Source organism: Polyodon spathula, chromosome 3 (genome assembly GCF_017654505.1).
Source record: "Polyodon spathula isolate WHYD16114869_AA chromosome 3, ASM1765450v1, whole genome shotgun sequence".
NCBI classification, from domain to species: Eukaryota; Metazoa; Chordata; class Actinopteri; order Acipenseriformes; family Polyodontidae; genus Polyodon; species Polyodon spathula.
The window spans coordinates 53,450,890-53,467,300 of record NC_054536.1 but is presented as its reverse complement, the minus strand read 5'-3'; the positions used below and the strand labels follow the sequence as shown (position 1 = coordinate 53,467,300).

The window sequence follows — 16,411 nt, the reverse complement described above, 5'->3', positions numbered from 1 at the left end:
TTTAGTAGTCGCAGTAGTCATAGTAGTAGTATTGTTGTTGTTGATGATGATGCTTTTCCTGTTGTTCTTGTTCTTATTCCCGTTCTTGTTTTGTATAAAAATTAAAAACATATAGTACCCTAATCGTGTTTTGTCATTTGATGCTACATATTCATTTGATGTCCTATTTCTCTAGCCTGATACTTGCAAGTTTTCTCACACTATAACATTATAAACCACAGGAGGGCCGCCCTGGCAGCTGCAGTTCTTTAATGGTTGGAAGCGATACCAAAAGTATGAGCGTATATATATACAGTACTGTGCAAAAGTTTTAGGCAGGTGTGAAAAAATGCTGTAAAGTAAGAATGCTTTCAAAAATAGACATGTTAATAGATTATATTTATCAATTAACTAAATGCAAAGTGAGTCAACAGAAGAAAAATCTACATCAAATCCATATTTGGTGTGACCACCCTTTGCCTTCAAAACAGCATCAATTCTTTTAGATACACAAAGTAGATCCCCATGACTTACATCCACCATAGGAGCATTATACTTAACAAACAGGCTGTACTCTCAACAATAATGTCTTAAGGAATGCATTTAGTTTTATAAAAAAAATAATAATTGAGGAAGTGGTTCTCTATAAACAGTGCTACTCAAAAGTATTGACAGCCACCTATATTTTCAATGCAAAACTAAATAAAATTAAATAAAGCAAGAAATGTAAGCGATACAGTAGGAGGCTGTAAGTTCCTTTGGGCACCATTACATGTGTGATATAGCTGTGATATGCATCCCAAGCAGGGTATAATGCAGCTCATTAAATTGTATCTGCAAGATGAGCCAGACCCACATGTTTCTCCTGTGGCAATGGATTATAAATTCATGCTCTCAAAGTTAACAATAGCAAGAAGATTTTGATTCTATATTTTAATTAAATCAGTGTAATTTGATTGCTTTGGGTTAATACTTTTCCAATGTACTTATTACAACATAATATGTTTTAGTCTTGTACAGCTTTTTATAGTGTGAGAACCATTGGCCACAGCTTCCACTACCAGATTGTATCAGTCCCAATTCCTTCTGGCTGTGTAATTACCAACTGTTATTGCACAGACCAGTTAAAATGATATTTGAAATTGTTCTATGTTAAACGGCTATACACATTTACTGTAACTTTTACCTCTAGATAGAGGATTACTTTAGTGAACTCTGGGGGTTATTGTTTTACCTATGTGCCATCTCTTAAAAATCAGTGTTATCTCAAATATGTTAATGAGACAAGCACATTTAAGCAGGTCAAATATTTCAACCAAAAAGGACATTTTCAACTCTGCAGCACAATATATTCAAGTCAGTGGTGATCATTAAAATGGTATACCACCGTATTTATCTAGCTTCTCTGACCAACCTCCAATTCCATACATATTTGGGATGCAGTTTGCATAACAAATACATTGTGTCAAATACATTTGTTTTGTCCTTTGTTTACAATGTGAGTCATTAAAAATAGTTAATTGTGCACAAACTCAACTGGATACTGTTTCTTTATAAATCAGCAGTATTTTTAAATATACTGATTATATATATATTATATATATATATATATATATATATATAATATATATATATATATATATATATATATATATATATATATGAATATAATGAGGCAAAGAGTTCCATTAGGGGCATTGCTAGAATATGCTGTCAGGTCAAGAATCGCAGTGGACGAGGGGTGTATAGCGTTGATTTGTCAATTCCCACCGCCATCCCACTTTCGTTTTCTCTAGAAACATCGCATTGCACAATATAACGTGACAACCTGGGGAGACGTCGCTACGTGCCATAGCAATTCAAGAATATTCTCTACATTTCGCTGAAGGGGGAGATATTACCAAGTCGTACATTGTAAAAAAAATTAATAAATAAATACAAAATTATTGTAGAGAAATATAGGCTACTGGATTGTTCAAAGACTTTATTTAATAGTATAATCCATTGCTGCTTTGTGTAAGTTATGTTGTATGCTTATAAAAATGTAACTGATAATGTTTAATAAAATTGCCCCCCTCGCTTGTCTATAGTGGTTTGGTCTGGACCGTTCCGTTGCCACACCTGCCTGTAAAGCGTATTGATCGGTGTTTTTCAGGTAGAACAAGTCAAGCACTGTAGTGTCTGTATACAATGTCTTACCCTGGGTACCCTGGAGCACCTGCTGGATACGGTGGAGGGGTAAGTAGTAGCCAGGCAGTGCTGCAGGTTTTTTTTTTTTTTTTTTTTTTTTTGTAAATAGCAGGTCAACAATAATGAGTACATGACGTAGCCTCCTATTTTGGCGGCACAACATAAATGTTTATGGTATTTGTGTCTGCAACCAGGTGAAGGTAGGTTAGTAGGACTGTAGTGAAAAAAATAAATCTGTTCAGTTTGGAAACGGTATGTCTGTATGAGCAGGGTGTAAGCGGTCATACGTGCTTCCGCTCGGGGACGGACTGTACAGCTATTTCATGAGTATATTTGGGCCATATTTTTTTTTTTTTTCTTTTTTTTTGGAGAAGCAACATGTCGTTGTACTCTTCTGTTGCGGAGAGAAAGACCAAAAGCCGCCTCTCTTTTTTTTCGTTCGGGATAGAAAAAAGATATAGTTAAACCTTCTTTTTTTTTGGTGTGTGTGTGTGTGTGTGTGTGTGTGTTTGTGTATGTAATAATTTGCCATTCTTCATTTTGTTTCAAGTTCCGTGTGTTAAACAATACACAGAACATAGTGGTGGATGGCTATTTATACTGCCTGTCTTGTCCCTGATGACTGCTGAATTGATAAATTCGCATTTTGTTTAATCCAGAAGCTATGCAAATTTATATTCCTTCCCCTTTTGTTTATTTTTTTTATATATATATATATAATATATATATATATATATATATATATATATATATATAATAACGTACAATTATGATTTATTACAGACTACTTTTGTAAACATATGAATACGAGTTTTATTAAGGATAAAGACATATTTCTTAAAATTAGATTTTTAACCCAGTTGGGTTTCAAAAGTAAATGGACGAGGCCAGATTTATTAGGTTGGTTTATTATTATTATTATTATTATTATTATTCTTATTATTATTATTATTATTATTATAACCTTTGGACCTGGTTGAAACCATAAATATGAAATATTGAAAATAATTTAATAAATCCACTGCAACCATTTCATCTAAATCTTTAACATGGCACATCCTATGAATCGGTTAAATATAGTTAAATCTGCATATTTTCTAAGGCAAAACATCAACCCACTCAATTGCACTTTCTCCAGTCTCTCAGTCTTAATGGGATCTTGATTACGCAACTAGTACATAACTTTATGGAAGACAAAATGAGGCTCAAGGAGCGAAAAATAACCAGTGCGTTATCAAGGGTTAAGATCATTGTCACTTATTCTGTGAGGAGTAGAGACACAGTGGAAGTCGTTTGAAACACCTTTGTAAGATGTAAAGTCAAGTAATCATTAGCAGACTTGCCAGCTGTCATGTTTCCTTGCTGCACTGTGTGAAAGGTATAATTGTAATGTGTGTTGTCAATGTGTTTATGACTGATCCAGAACTGCAAGTGTGCATGCTACCCCTTTTAACAACCTCTCCCTTCCAAAGTTCTTGATAAAACACAGATTTTTTTTACTGCCTTCTAGGTGGAGCAAGTTGACACTGACACGTGATATCTTGAAAGATTGGGGCTTGTAACTATTTTACTTTTTTGGCCATATTATAAGTACTGCTGTATGCCTGGCTAACACAAATCCATATTTTCAACATGCTTAACGTGTTTTGGAAATGAGATGTGAGGATATTTCAAAGCGTTGGACAGACATCTACTCTTAAGAGTATTGGTTATAAACTTGTTTTCCAGCTGTAAACATTAACCTAAGAATTTTAAATTGGGTTGTAGTTGTAACTGCTGCTTCCTTATAATTTATCACTTTCTGCACTGGAGGCCACATGGTCTGATTCCAGTGTACTTTTGAAATGTATCTGACTTACTGACCAGGAAGTAGGCCTAATTAGGTACCAGGAAGCAACAGCAACTATTTAAGAAAGTCCATATTAGCATTAAAATAACTGCTGTAACTGACAAAATAAAGACTGTGTGACAAAAATAATTCACTCAGAAAAATTGAGCAGCTCTTGAGAATTAAGAAAACCTTTTAATTTCAATATAACTATAAAATTAAATATGCTGAGGTCATTTGTGCAAGGGAAGATATAATTTCTTATCAGTAGGCAAGTTCATTGTAATGTTTTTTAAAACATAAAATCATTTACATGGCTTAATTAGCTAGGCCTAGTCTACACCCTATTGCAGTTTCTTTTCTGTTCAAGTACAGTAACTGAGGTGACGTGTGCTTTAAGAGTCTTTGTGTATTGTTACAATGGTTTTTGAAATGTATTTATTTTGGCTTGCTTCAAACCAAGTGAACCGCCAGACAATGGCATCTTGTTACTATGCAACAAAACATATATGATGCAGTGCATTGCTTTAGCTCACATCATATTATATATATAAGATCAATCTGTATACTTAAAGTATCTAAACAATACAATGTTAGGTGCATAATTTGTTGGGAATATGTTATATTTTGGTTAAAATACAAAATGAAAATGCACACTGTATACAGAGCTTGGGCTCTAATCAGAATTTTGCGGCTAATTAAAAACAGATTTATTTGAACAGTAGAATAGCTTTGGCAGGCATATTATTCCTGAAAAGTGTTGTCGGCTATAAAAATTATTACCCAGACATTTTCATCATTTAAAATGAAATAACTAACAACCTCAGCAATTCTTCTGTGTTACACATGTACAGCACTGTACTGTTCTTTTCATACTTAGATAACTGCTTTCAGAAACCTCATTGTACTTTACTGGGATTGGTGGACCAAATTTCTTTACCTTTCACATGCCTAGTTTGTACAGTTCCTTACATGTGTTCTGTAATATCTGTTTCACCACCAAGGCATAGATTGAATAGACATGTTTTCACAACATTCTAGAGCACGTGTAGGCACAGTAGATCTGTATAAGTGAACCACATTGGGTGTAATGTCAAATATTTGCATATTACCATGTCCTGACTCATTACCTGATACTTGTTTTGCATTGAAATTTCTTTAGAGGGATGTGAGGTAAAAATTATTTTTAGATTTATAATGCTATTAACGTATGCATATCTCTGACTGTCCCTTAATGGTTTGGTGCAGTGCATCTGGAGTGTCAGTCTGACCATACGTCACGCTCAGATATTCCAGAGAGCCTCTGTTCCAGTCCAATAAGTCCTTTGTTGTGCAGCTTCATGAATATTCTGGTGTCTCTTTTCTTGATTCTACAGTATGGCGGTGCCCCTGGAGCCCCTGGTTATGGAGGATTCGCTGGTCAAGCTCAGGATCCTCTCTATCCTTATTTTTCTGCAGTGGCAGGACAGGTAACGTTGTCTCAGTGGTCAAGTCAAGATTACAGATCTTTAGCTTTTGTTTTCATCAGGCTAATGGTCATTTATAGTTTTATTCGCAAATCAAAACATTTCTGTGACGTAACCCTTTGAACTTTTGATTAATTCTATTAAGTCTGACTAATAGTGGCTTTGAGGAGAAGGGGAGTACAGGGCAGATATAGGGATCGCGGACGGAATTGCAGAATTAGGCATTGGGAACAGAATTGGGTATTTTGGGAATGGAATTTTGAGGTGGTGTCTTTCTTCAGCTTTTGACTTTTTGTTGCACTGCACCCAATCAAGTTGAGTTGATTCATCATATGACTTCACTCCTGTCTCTCTGCTGAAACACAGTATGGCGACTGAACCAACGAAGAAACAAAATGTAATGTTTAAGCAAAAGGCAGAGCTACAACATTTTCTGATTATCTATATTAGGATTATGGGATATTATTCTGCAATGTTTGCTGTCATTCAATTGATCATATAGAGAACAAGAAAGCAAAAAAGATAACAACAAAAATGGTGAAGCACTGCATTCTTCTATGCTGAAAAACTTAGACTTAATTTAATTATTGTTTAGTTTATTTCTTTCCACTCTACCCTCATTTAATAAAGAGATCATTAGGAATTTTAAACCAAGACCGGCTCCTAATTAAATTTATATTATCTGACGAAGAAACAAGTTCAAAGCTCTTTTTCTAGCTGTACAACTACACACCGTTTGTTTCATAAAGACATTCTGCCCGGAGACACACCTTTTACATTTGGCAAATAACAAGGCAGAATAGAATAGCAAAGAAACAATTGGGAGGATTCATTCTGACATTAAAAGGGGCACTGTTTAAATTATTATTGGGTAATACACAGCACTGATAAGAACATCGAGTCAGTCAACACGCCTTTTTTATCAAAGTGTTTCTTATTTTATCCTGGTTATTGTAATGCCTGTAAAATCCTAAACTTAATTTGTGGAGTACTGTCAATAGGAATACTCTCTCATGACATTGCTGGACTGTTACTAAACTGTTTAATATTGTTTACTGTCATAATGCCAGCAGTAAGCTAAACAGGTATTTTTAAAATGCCTTTATTTGTAGACTGAAATACAGTGTTAGTGGAAGAGTGTAAATAGGGTTAAAACTCACAACAGTGCTGGACATTTGTTTTTTGAATTAAGTATTCTTGCTTATTTGATAAAGTGGGGGAAAAAATGGAATTTGAAAAACAGAATTTGTTATTCTCCAGAATGGCAAACCGAATCCACAGAAAACAGAACAATTAAACAGAAAAGCAAACACCATTTTATTTTGCAACAATAATTTCAACAATTAGTTAGTTATAGTATTACACATTTAAAATGTAACTCTTAAAAAAGGGCTTGCGATTTTAGTTTAGCATTTTTATATTGTTTGCTAAAAATACGATTATACATTAAATACAGCTTAGTGCAGTTGGGGGAGGCGTGTAGCTGGGGATCTCTAATTAGTCTCTAATTCCCTATTTAAGCCCTGATCACCTGCACTCCCGCTGTCTAGTTTTTTTGTTATAGCAAATGCTCAGACGCTGACATTTAGTGCTTCAGCTTAAACTTCTTCGCTAATATCCACTGGTTAAAGAAACGGGCTTGTAACCAGCAGGTACCTGGTTCAAATCCCAGCTCAGCCACTCATTGTGTGACCCTGAGCAAGTCACTTAACCTCCTTGTGCTCCATCATTGGGGTGTGATGTTGTAAGTGACACTGCAGCTGATGCATAGTTCACACACCTTAATCTCGTATCTTGAAAAGCTCTTTGTGATGGTGGCCCACTATGAAAGGCGTTATATAAAAATGAAGTATTATTATTGTTATTATTATCTAAACTTCATTGCCTTGCTCCTTTCACTGCAGGCCACTTCTCTTCACAGTGCTGCCATGATATTATCAATTATTTTCCTACCTGCTCCAGTGATTCTTCTTATCATTCATCTTCTCTGCTTGGCTGCAGGAGCTCCAACGTTAGTCTTTTCTGCAACCATCTCCAGCCCAGCAATAGCGCCGTTCAACTTTCTCTGCATCTTCATTAGAAAGACTGGCCCCCCGCTAAACTTTCAAAGCTCTGCTGACAAGACATCGACATTCCCTCATCAGTGATTGCCTTGCCATAGCTCTATTTAAATCTACCACAAAGCTTTGTATGCTGAATCTGTCTTTACTCCTCGTCTGCTATCAATCGCCCTCCCCCCGCTCCCCACTCAGCACCCGCTGCTATAGAACCAGCACAATTTACCGTTCCATTAGAAGATCCTGTCCTGGACCTCCATCAGGTATATTCAACGTTTTAAAAACCGGTTCATTACAAACTCTATTCAACCAGTGGCAGCTTGTGACTTTGACGGGTCTCATAACATACTCCAACGACACTGCTGTACTGCAACTCTTCCACCAGTGCCTCACAGACCAAGGTTACCACGGCAACACCCTTAGAGTGTCTAGGGAAGTGGTAAGTTGCCATGGTGACCAGGCAGCTTCATCAGGCAAACTTCAAACCAACCAATTTCATCAAAGCACTTTATACAACTTTCAAAGTCACCCTTTCATACAATGCGAGCTGCTAGTCAGATACAGAAACCATGTCCTACGATTATTAACGTTTCAGTCAAAGCGTCCTCCTATCTCGCCATGGACAATACACTCGTAGACTGCTCTGATCAAGTCAAATTACAGCAGCCTCAGAGCAACACATTCTCATCCTCTCAGGTTCTGCAGCAGCCTCAGATTTATGCATTCTTCATCTCTGCCCAAAGGCAGCCCCATCTCCGACACCATTTAAAACCACATTAACTCTCACATACCAGTTTCCACCGCATTTAGCAGCTCTCTGCTCTCTACAGCAGGCCACCGTTCAATATTACAGATCACTGCTTCAGCAGATCTCTGCTCTCTACAGCAGGCCACTGCATTCCATCATTTACTTCCTCAGATCTCTGCCTGTTCAGCGGGTCACGTCCCATACGGTTAATCACTCTTCACTAGAACAAATCTCGGCTTATTCAGATCTTCTCACTATTGCAGTATACGCAAGTTGCTTTAGTTCACTGTTTTTAAATCTGCAACTGCCCACCTCCAGAGCTTCGAAAGCTCCAGCTGTCCTCCAATACTGTGATCGTTGCAGCCATTTCTGCAGTCGAGGGTAATTATAATTTCCGTCAAAAAAATAAATGAAAAATATGGGCCGCTTGACTTCCTCAGCAATTTAGTCATTTGTCTGCTCGTCCTCTCAGATACTACAAGCATTAGTACATGGTGAGAGAGGTATTAGACTGGAAATCTGTCTTGATTATGAGTTAAGGAGTTCTGCTATTAGGAGAATGACTGCAGTTGTGAAACCCAGATCTCTAAATGTGAGTTCACCTTTTCCATTCCAAGCAGAGATGATCGTAGCAAACCGCTGATCCTTTATTAACTAACACATAGTATAGTCGGCATCTCATCTCTGCCCTCTTTTCCAAGAATGGGGCGCAAAGGGCGCTGAGCTTCCTCAGCAGTCGATTCTTATATTTGTTCAGCTCCAGCTGCCACCTCAACTCTGTTCCAATACTCCCCATGCCTCTACTTTCAGTATCCAAGTTACATCCGCTGGTCCTGCTTGCTTCTGCCCTGTGAACTGTCATTCGAATGGAGTCATTGACCTGATGTGTTCTGCAATATATAAAGTCTGCATCTCCCTATTTTTCAACAGTTTCTGTCACAATGGGCAAGATAGTAGATGTGACAAACTGATAGAGGCAGGAGCTCCTGTATACTGCAGAGAAACAGACATTGATGGAATTAGAGCCAACAGTTAATCAGACCAGTCTAAGCATCTTGCCATGTTGAGTCGGTGCCTTCTTGGATTCCCTTTTTGGTCATGTAACAGATTATGAACAGTGGTGTGGTGCTTTTTGGAAGGCGTTCCGCATTCTAAATCTGTCAAGTTGCAACTGTATGTATTTTAAAAAAAAAAAAAAAAAAAAGGTCCTGCCTGCTCCCCCCACTATCCAGACTCCCCAGTTTCACGAGCTGCTATTCAACTGAATCCTACTCTCAGTATCTTCAATCTGCTCAGCATTACATGCCTGCAGCCCTCAGCCCTCCTTCAAGAGCTTCCTATTCTACAGCCTGGTCAGCGTCTTCAATTTTCCGCGCCGAGAACCAGATTCATCCTATTCCTTCAATCAAAATCGGATCCTGGCTTTCATCATCCACGCTAGGGATTCTCTCCATCTCGCCTCAGTATCTAATAAATCTTACGTTTCCGGGATCCAGTATCACTGCCGTACCATGTCTATGCCTTCTCCTTCCATTCTCCATACCAGCAGTTTGCTTGACCCTCAATGGGATTCTTAAGAACCTTCCCACTGCCTCACTCTCCCGCTACCTATATCAACGGACATTCTCCATTCACTCATTTCTACTCTTTGGAAAGGCTGCTTCTCCCCTACGAGGATCTACTTATGGAGACCATCTGCCTCTCAGTCTTCTTCAGTCCTCTCAGAAGCTCAGAATTCACAGTTTCTTCTGCTTCTAGTTTCCCTGCGGCAGTTATTAGTTTCTGTGACCTTTCTCCTATTACAGATGCCTACTTCATCATTTGGCTACATACCACCAAGACAGATTAATTTCACCGTGGTCAGTTCATTCAGCCGTCAAGTATCGAATCCCCTATCCCCTTTGTTTTCAACGGCAAGCTATCTCCCCAGACCCTCTGTTCATTGATTCATCTCGCTCGAATTGTGACAAACTTCTTTATTTACAATACAACACTGAACACAGTTCTGGGTTCCTAGCACTGTCTTTGTTGGATAAAGCACTGTCGACAACAAAGGATGGGTTTGAACAGGACGGTACCTGTGTATTTGTTCCGCGGTGCCTCTTTTTCAGTGGGGACACAAGTTCTTTTAACAAACAATAGAAAGCAAAAGAATCCTAGGATGAAATACCCTGTGAAGGGAATATAGAGAATGCAAATTTCTCTATATTTGGGAAACCATCTATGCAATTGTAATAACTTGGTATTAACATTATTTAGTTTAAATGACAAAGTCTCAGATTCTGGGGATATAGGGTGATGTCTGTTCATCCATCCATCCATCTGTATGCCATAAATGATTGCATATATCTGGAGAATCACTTATCAAAGTATGTGAAACTTGTTACTTTTTCATTGTACTGATCACCCTCATTTTGAATTTACTGCTGTGGCGGAGGATATTTTTTACCTGCTTGACTCAAAAGTTTACTTAGAAGGTAAATCAGCAGCATAAACTAATCAGTGGTTTTACACTACAGGTTGGTTTTAATGATCTTGTTTTAGTACTGTATAAATGGTAAATTAAGTATCAACTTACATAAGCTGATAGTACAGTTGTTTGACTTTTTTTTTTTTTCCTTTCCGTCTAGGATGGTCAAATAGATGCCGATGAGCTCCAAAGATGCCTTACCCAGTCAAACATTTCTGGAAGCTACAAACGTAAGCTGCTAGAACATTTAGCCGTTTTTTCTTTCATGCGGAATCATACAGGCTGAGGCATGATGGGTCTGTGGTGACACTTTTAAAGGGATCTCCTGGGAGAATGAGTATTCCATCCTCCCTGAACCACATACTCCATGGTGAAACATTTTAGGTAAAACAATAAAAGGTATAGTCATATTCTACAAGTCCTTCTGCTACTCGCAAGATTACTTTAATGAGAGCTAGTGCAGCAGTAACATCTTTACAAAGGAGGGTTCTTAACAGAAAAACTAAAACTGGAAACTGTGTGTCTGTCTGTAAATGTATATCTAATTATGTTTTTTGTTGTATCTTATTTACAGCATTCAACATTGAGACTTGCAGGCTGATGATCAGCATGTTGGATGTATCTTTCATTTTCAATTAACCTGTTTTAATATGGCTTATAATTAGGGCTTCTGTTTTTCAGTTTTTATTAATAACATTTTTCCGTGTTTATATGTAAATAGCTTTCACTTTTTATATACTATATGAAATTGTTTTTGGTTAGTTATTTATTTCTGTCACAATATGTATAGTAACTCGACAGTACTTGCACACTTCAGTTGTACCTTCTTTCCTTTGCTGTCTTCCACAATGAAATCCGTATGGTCACGGGCACTTTCTTCTGGGGTTTTATATGTCTAGGCGTTTTTTTTTTACATTTTGCCACAATTTGCAATTCTGTTTTAAATTCCAGGAGAGTGTAAATACTCCCAATCGAACCATAATATACCTTTTAAATATTCAGTGCAAGAACAATCTTCAGTTTCTTGTAATCATGTTTTAAATCTCACAAGCATGTTGCAATCCTCCAGTAGTAATGCAGGAATTTGCTGCCTCTCAGTAGTTAGTGTGGGTTTAAAGTATTCAGAACGAATCAATGATAGATACAAGTCAGGAAGGAGGGTATTTTATTTATTTAACAGGGAAAGGGGTCAGATCAACAGGAATTGATTAACCATTTCCAGTGTTTTTCCGGTGTTTATTGGATATACACTAATTCCATTTTTTTTTGTTTTTTGGGGAGGGGGGGTGTTGGGGTATTGTTTAAGTGGTTAAAAATGGAAACCAGAAGTTTATAATTTATAACATGTTAAACCCATGCAGAGTAAACTGTTACTACTTTAAGCATGTCTTCAATGCATAAAAAAAACAGCATATATGATCTTCTCATACAGTGTGTTCCAGTTGTTTTTATTGTAAATACAATAATAAGCAAATACAAATAAGCAAAATACTCTTTTATATTACATGTAAAGTTGTGAATCGGTAACAAAGCATAATATTAGTTAGTTGTGAATTATTTAGCTTTTTTTTCTTAAGTTCTGTACAGCAGGTATTTGCTTACCAACACACTCGGTGTTTGAAAGTGTCTCAAAATATTAGTATGCTGTTTCCTACTTTCCAACCAAAATTTGACAGACCTTGATTTTTAGAGCTGTGTTCCTTAACATTATGCCAAAGAGGGATTGCTCTTGTAAAATGGGCTTCAATGAATTCAAGGAGTTATGGGCTGTTTTAAGTGCCTGGAAACAGCACTTCATGACTATGGACAAGGATAGAAGTGGCACAGTAGATCCTGAAGAAATGAGGCAGTCGATCGCTAGCATGGGTAAGTGAGTGTAACCTTAGGCAGATCTAGCCAGAGCTACATAAAGTATGAGTTACAGTGGTAGCCAAGGCCAGCTGTTTATTTACCTGTTTCAGTGCGGTGATGCAAAAATGACACACCTTTGCAATCCTGTTTTTTTGACCAACTTTGAGTCAGCTGCACTTCAAACTTTAGTCCTGCCACCAAGTTGCAAAAAAAAAAAAAAGCAGAAAATGTATTAACCCTTTGCGGTCCATTTAACCAGTGCTTGTCAGGCACGTCTGGTCCAATTTATTTTCACATGCACTGTTTATTTTACACATGCTGTTTAAAATATTTTTCAGAGTAAAACAGGTTTAAAAGGCCCTGTATAGCAGGACATCAGTACTGTATCTTCAGCCAAGCCCCACCCCTTGTTCACTGTATTTTTCACATACCTCTTCATAGTCGTGCATATTGATAAATCCTCTCCTCATCACTCGTTTTATCACCAAACTCCTCAATAATGCGATTGAAGTCATTATTTTAAGGAAAATGGGTTTATAGATTTGTGTTTATTTTGTTTTGTTGGAAAACATGGATTGAGAATTGATTAGCAGTTTGCTATGCATGTGGACTGGCAGAGCTATACTGGTGTTTTTTTCTGAAAAGACTAATATTCCAGATAGCAGACTGTTTGGTTCAAATTGCATGTACTGCTTACAATTGATAGAGACCTTGTGTCTACAAGTTTCTTGCCCAGCATTGACTGCAAGCTAAAAAGATAACAATGCTGTGGACCAGAAAGGGCCAGGCTGTAAGACTTTGGAATGCAAAGCATAAAGGGGCTAAAAGGCTCCCAGGGACTGGCATTGGAACCAGAGGTTCTCAGAGAGATCGAAAGAGATAATGCCACTGGGATCAAAGGGGCAGATTTATGGACCTTTTTTCTCCAGGAGTGTGAAGAATGCACTGAGTTCAGAGGTTGTCACACTAGACTACACACACACACACACACACACACACACTAAATTAACAGAATAATGTGTTGTACCTTGACCATTGGTTAAGTGTCAGAGAAAGGGGAAGTGGACCATCTATACAGAAGGGTATTTAATGTCATGCAAACATTGTAATGTTGAGTATTCTGTTTGTCCTGTACCTGGGACCAGACTCCCTGCATATTTCAATAAACCTGGCAACTGATTGAAGAAAAGGACTCTGCATTTTCTTGAATCTACTTAATCACCATCATTTTTTGTAAGTTACTTCATGTTTGTTTGCTGCAGTTACTTTAATACTTGTTTCCTTTAACTTTCTGTTTCTGTAGGTTACCATATAAATCCCAATGCTCTGGTTGTAATCCTAAAGCGATTTAGCATCCACGGGATGATTGCTTTTGATGACTATGTGGCTTGTTGTATAAAGCTTAGGACCCTGACTGGTACGTTTTTCATTTTTGTCTTATTGATTTTCTCTTATCTAGTATGAGACCTAGATACTGTAATGGTTTGGAAGAATCAAGCTAATACTCTACACTGCCTGGGTGGCATAGCAAGTTTGTACTGAAGATGCCCATACTATAGGTCTTCCGTTACCATCTAAACAGAGGTGTGTGGCAAACATTATTAAAGTATAGGAGAGTAATTTTTATGTCAGAGTACACTGTATTGCATTGTACAGAAAACATAAGAACATGACTTGGAACCACAGTAGTTATTGGTTTTGGGAGAACTACAAATCGGATGAAAACTTGTTAATGTAACACTGGAAGAAACAAAAGAGACAGTGCTTTAGATAGGATTCAGAACGGTATTCAGAGAAATCGTAACACTGAGACCAGGTAAAATCCACTTAGTATCATTAGCACTGTGAGGCAGTCTTTCATTTACATTTTATTTTACTATATAATACTGGATAGGCTTGCCAGATTTTTGTTTGACAGAGTATAGAAAGTATAATCTACTTCTAGAGTCTTCAAGTAACAAAAAGGTATTTTGATACAAGATATTTGAACATTCTCGCCTGATTTAGCAGTAAACAGACTGAAAGGGATCAGAGTCAACAGGGTGTGGCCAGCTTTACATATGATGATGTAAGTTTTTTTTAAAGCATTTCTGAACAGTCAGTCCCACCGCTGCGTTGGAAATAGCTTGATGCTTTTCCTGTCAGTTAGTGATAAGCATGAATTGGTAAAGGCCCAAAGCCATTCTTTCTGGTTGAGACATGTTTTTGTTTGTTTGTTTGTTTGTTTATTGTATTTATGTATTTATTTTATTGGAGGTAGTTCTGATGTTTACCATCTACTCCTACATGTAATGTATTAAAACAGTGACTCAGAGAGGCACAGCTTCCTAAATAACTTTTCAGATGCATTGTCCTTTTGTAAATTGCTAATAATATGCACGTTATTATAAATCTTATTTAAATTGTATATAAATTCTATTCAGAATTTCTTTAAAAGAAAGGTCAAAATTTCAAAGCAATTTGAGAAGTGTTAAAACATAATGTTAACTGTTACAAATGAAGTCTGAAACACATTTTTTGGTTTTAAGAAAGTCAGATATTCACTGTAAAAACAAATTATATTAACTCTTGTTTTTTTTCTTTCAGTTTATCCAGTGTATAATGAGTATCTGAGCAATCCGAAGACATCAACAATGACACTCAACTAAGTTTTTTTTTTTTTTTTTTAAACATTCCATGTTTATACATGCAGCATTATTACTTTATACTGAGTAACAGGTGTGTATGTACTTTACATTTTGTGTTTTTTCTAATGGCAAATGTATTTTTTTTTTCTTACATAAACATTTTCTTTTACTTAAGTACTAAAAAAAATCATTTATTGCCTGTGAATTTAAAAAGGTACTGTTGAATAAAAGTTGTAATTTAAATACTCTGTAACAACAATTAAACTGGATTAACAATGCAATGACATGGTGAATAACTCAAGGTTTACAATACAGTAACACTTGAGCTCAAATATAATTTAAAGTATCTTCATAAACTCCATGTTTTAAAATAAATATATATATATATATATATATATATATATATATATATTCCGAAACGATTAGATATACAAAGATACCTAAACAATATATATTGACTTTACAAGGATATAAGTCTTCCAAATTCATCAAATCTCAGACTACAGCGCTTGACATAACTAATCCTAATGGAATGCCTCTGTTAAAAGCATGTAACCTGGCACAGATTGCACCATGAATTGATTTGGTAATGTAGTCTTTTTAATGTCCTGTACTTGCATTTCTACAGTACACACAGTTTTTGGCTACAGATAGGGTAACATACTTAAACATTTCTGGAAAGCATGAGGAATAAACATTGTAGACCCAGTTATTATATACTTCCCTTGCAAATGGTTCTAGATGGACGCTGTGTTCTGGTAATTGTGTTCTCAGTCTTTCCTCTAAAAGTACGTCCATTGGCGTCTTGGCTCAAAAGGGCTCAAAGAAAAACCAGCTCTTTTACACATAATGAACTGTCTCTGCTTATAAAACCTATATTAAAGCTACCTAGTTAGTTCTCTTTGGTGACTAGTTTAATTCAATATGCATTGCATGTACTTTTTAACTTTGAACAAACATGTTAATGGGTTTGAAGCATACTAATATGGAAGCAAAATATCGTTGGACAATAGTATAGTGAGAGGTGCAAGGTTTGCATTTTTTTTTTTTTTAAATACCAGGTTATGGCTTACTATGAACCTCACTTGCTTATCATGTTTATTTATGTAGTGGTTACCAAGATCCTTCTAAGGCTACCACTCATACTGTATACCACGAACGATCAGATTTTCTTGAAATGTTCTGATCTACAGCT

At 36.6% G+C, this 16,411-nt stretch overlaps 1 protein-coding gene across 2 annotated transcripts; it reads left to right on the top strand.

Annotated features, from left to right (window-relative positions):
* Nucleotides 1-1,973: 1,973 nt before the first annotated feature.
* LOC121313178 (sorcin-like) lies at nt 1,974-15,497 on the top strand. Of its 2 annotated transcripts, XM_041245471.1 has the most exons (8): nt 2,081-2,217; nt 5,374-5,466; nt 10,899-10,968; nt 11,313-11,356; nt 12,457-12,604; nt 13,893-14,023; nt 14,607-14,657; nt 15,176-15,497. In XM_041245471.1, exons 1-8 carry the CDS (start codon nt 2,170-2,172, stop codon nt 15,200-15,202), a joined length of 612 nt encoding a protein of 203 aa, XP_041101405.1. In that variant the 5' UTR covers nt 2,081-2,169; the 3' UTR covers nt 15,203-15,497. The 2 variants fall into 2 exon arrangements, with proteins under 2 accessions (XP_041101404.1, XP_041101405.1); XM_041245470.1 differs by lacking the exons at nt 14,607-14,657; nt 15,176-15,497 and adding an exon at nt 1,974-1,995 and having other exon boundaries at nt 2,135-2,217; nt 13,893-14,606.
* The last annotated feature ends 914 nt before the right edge of the window (nt 15,498-16,411 follow it).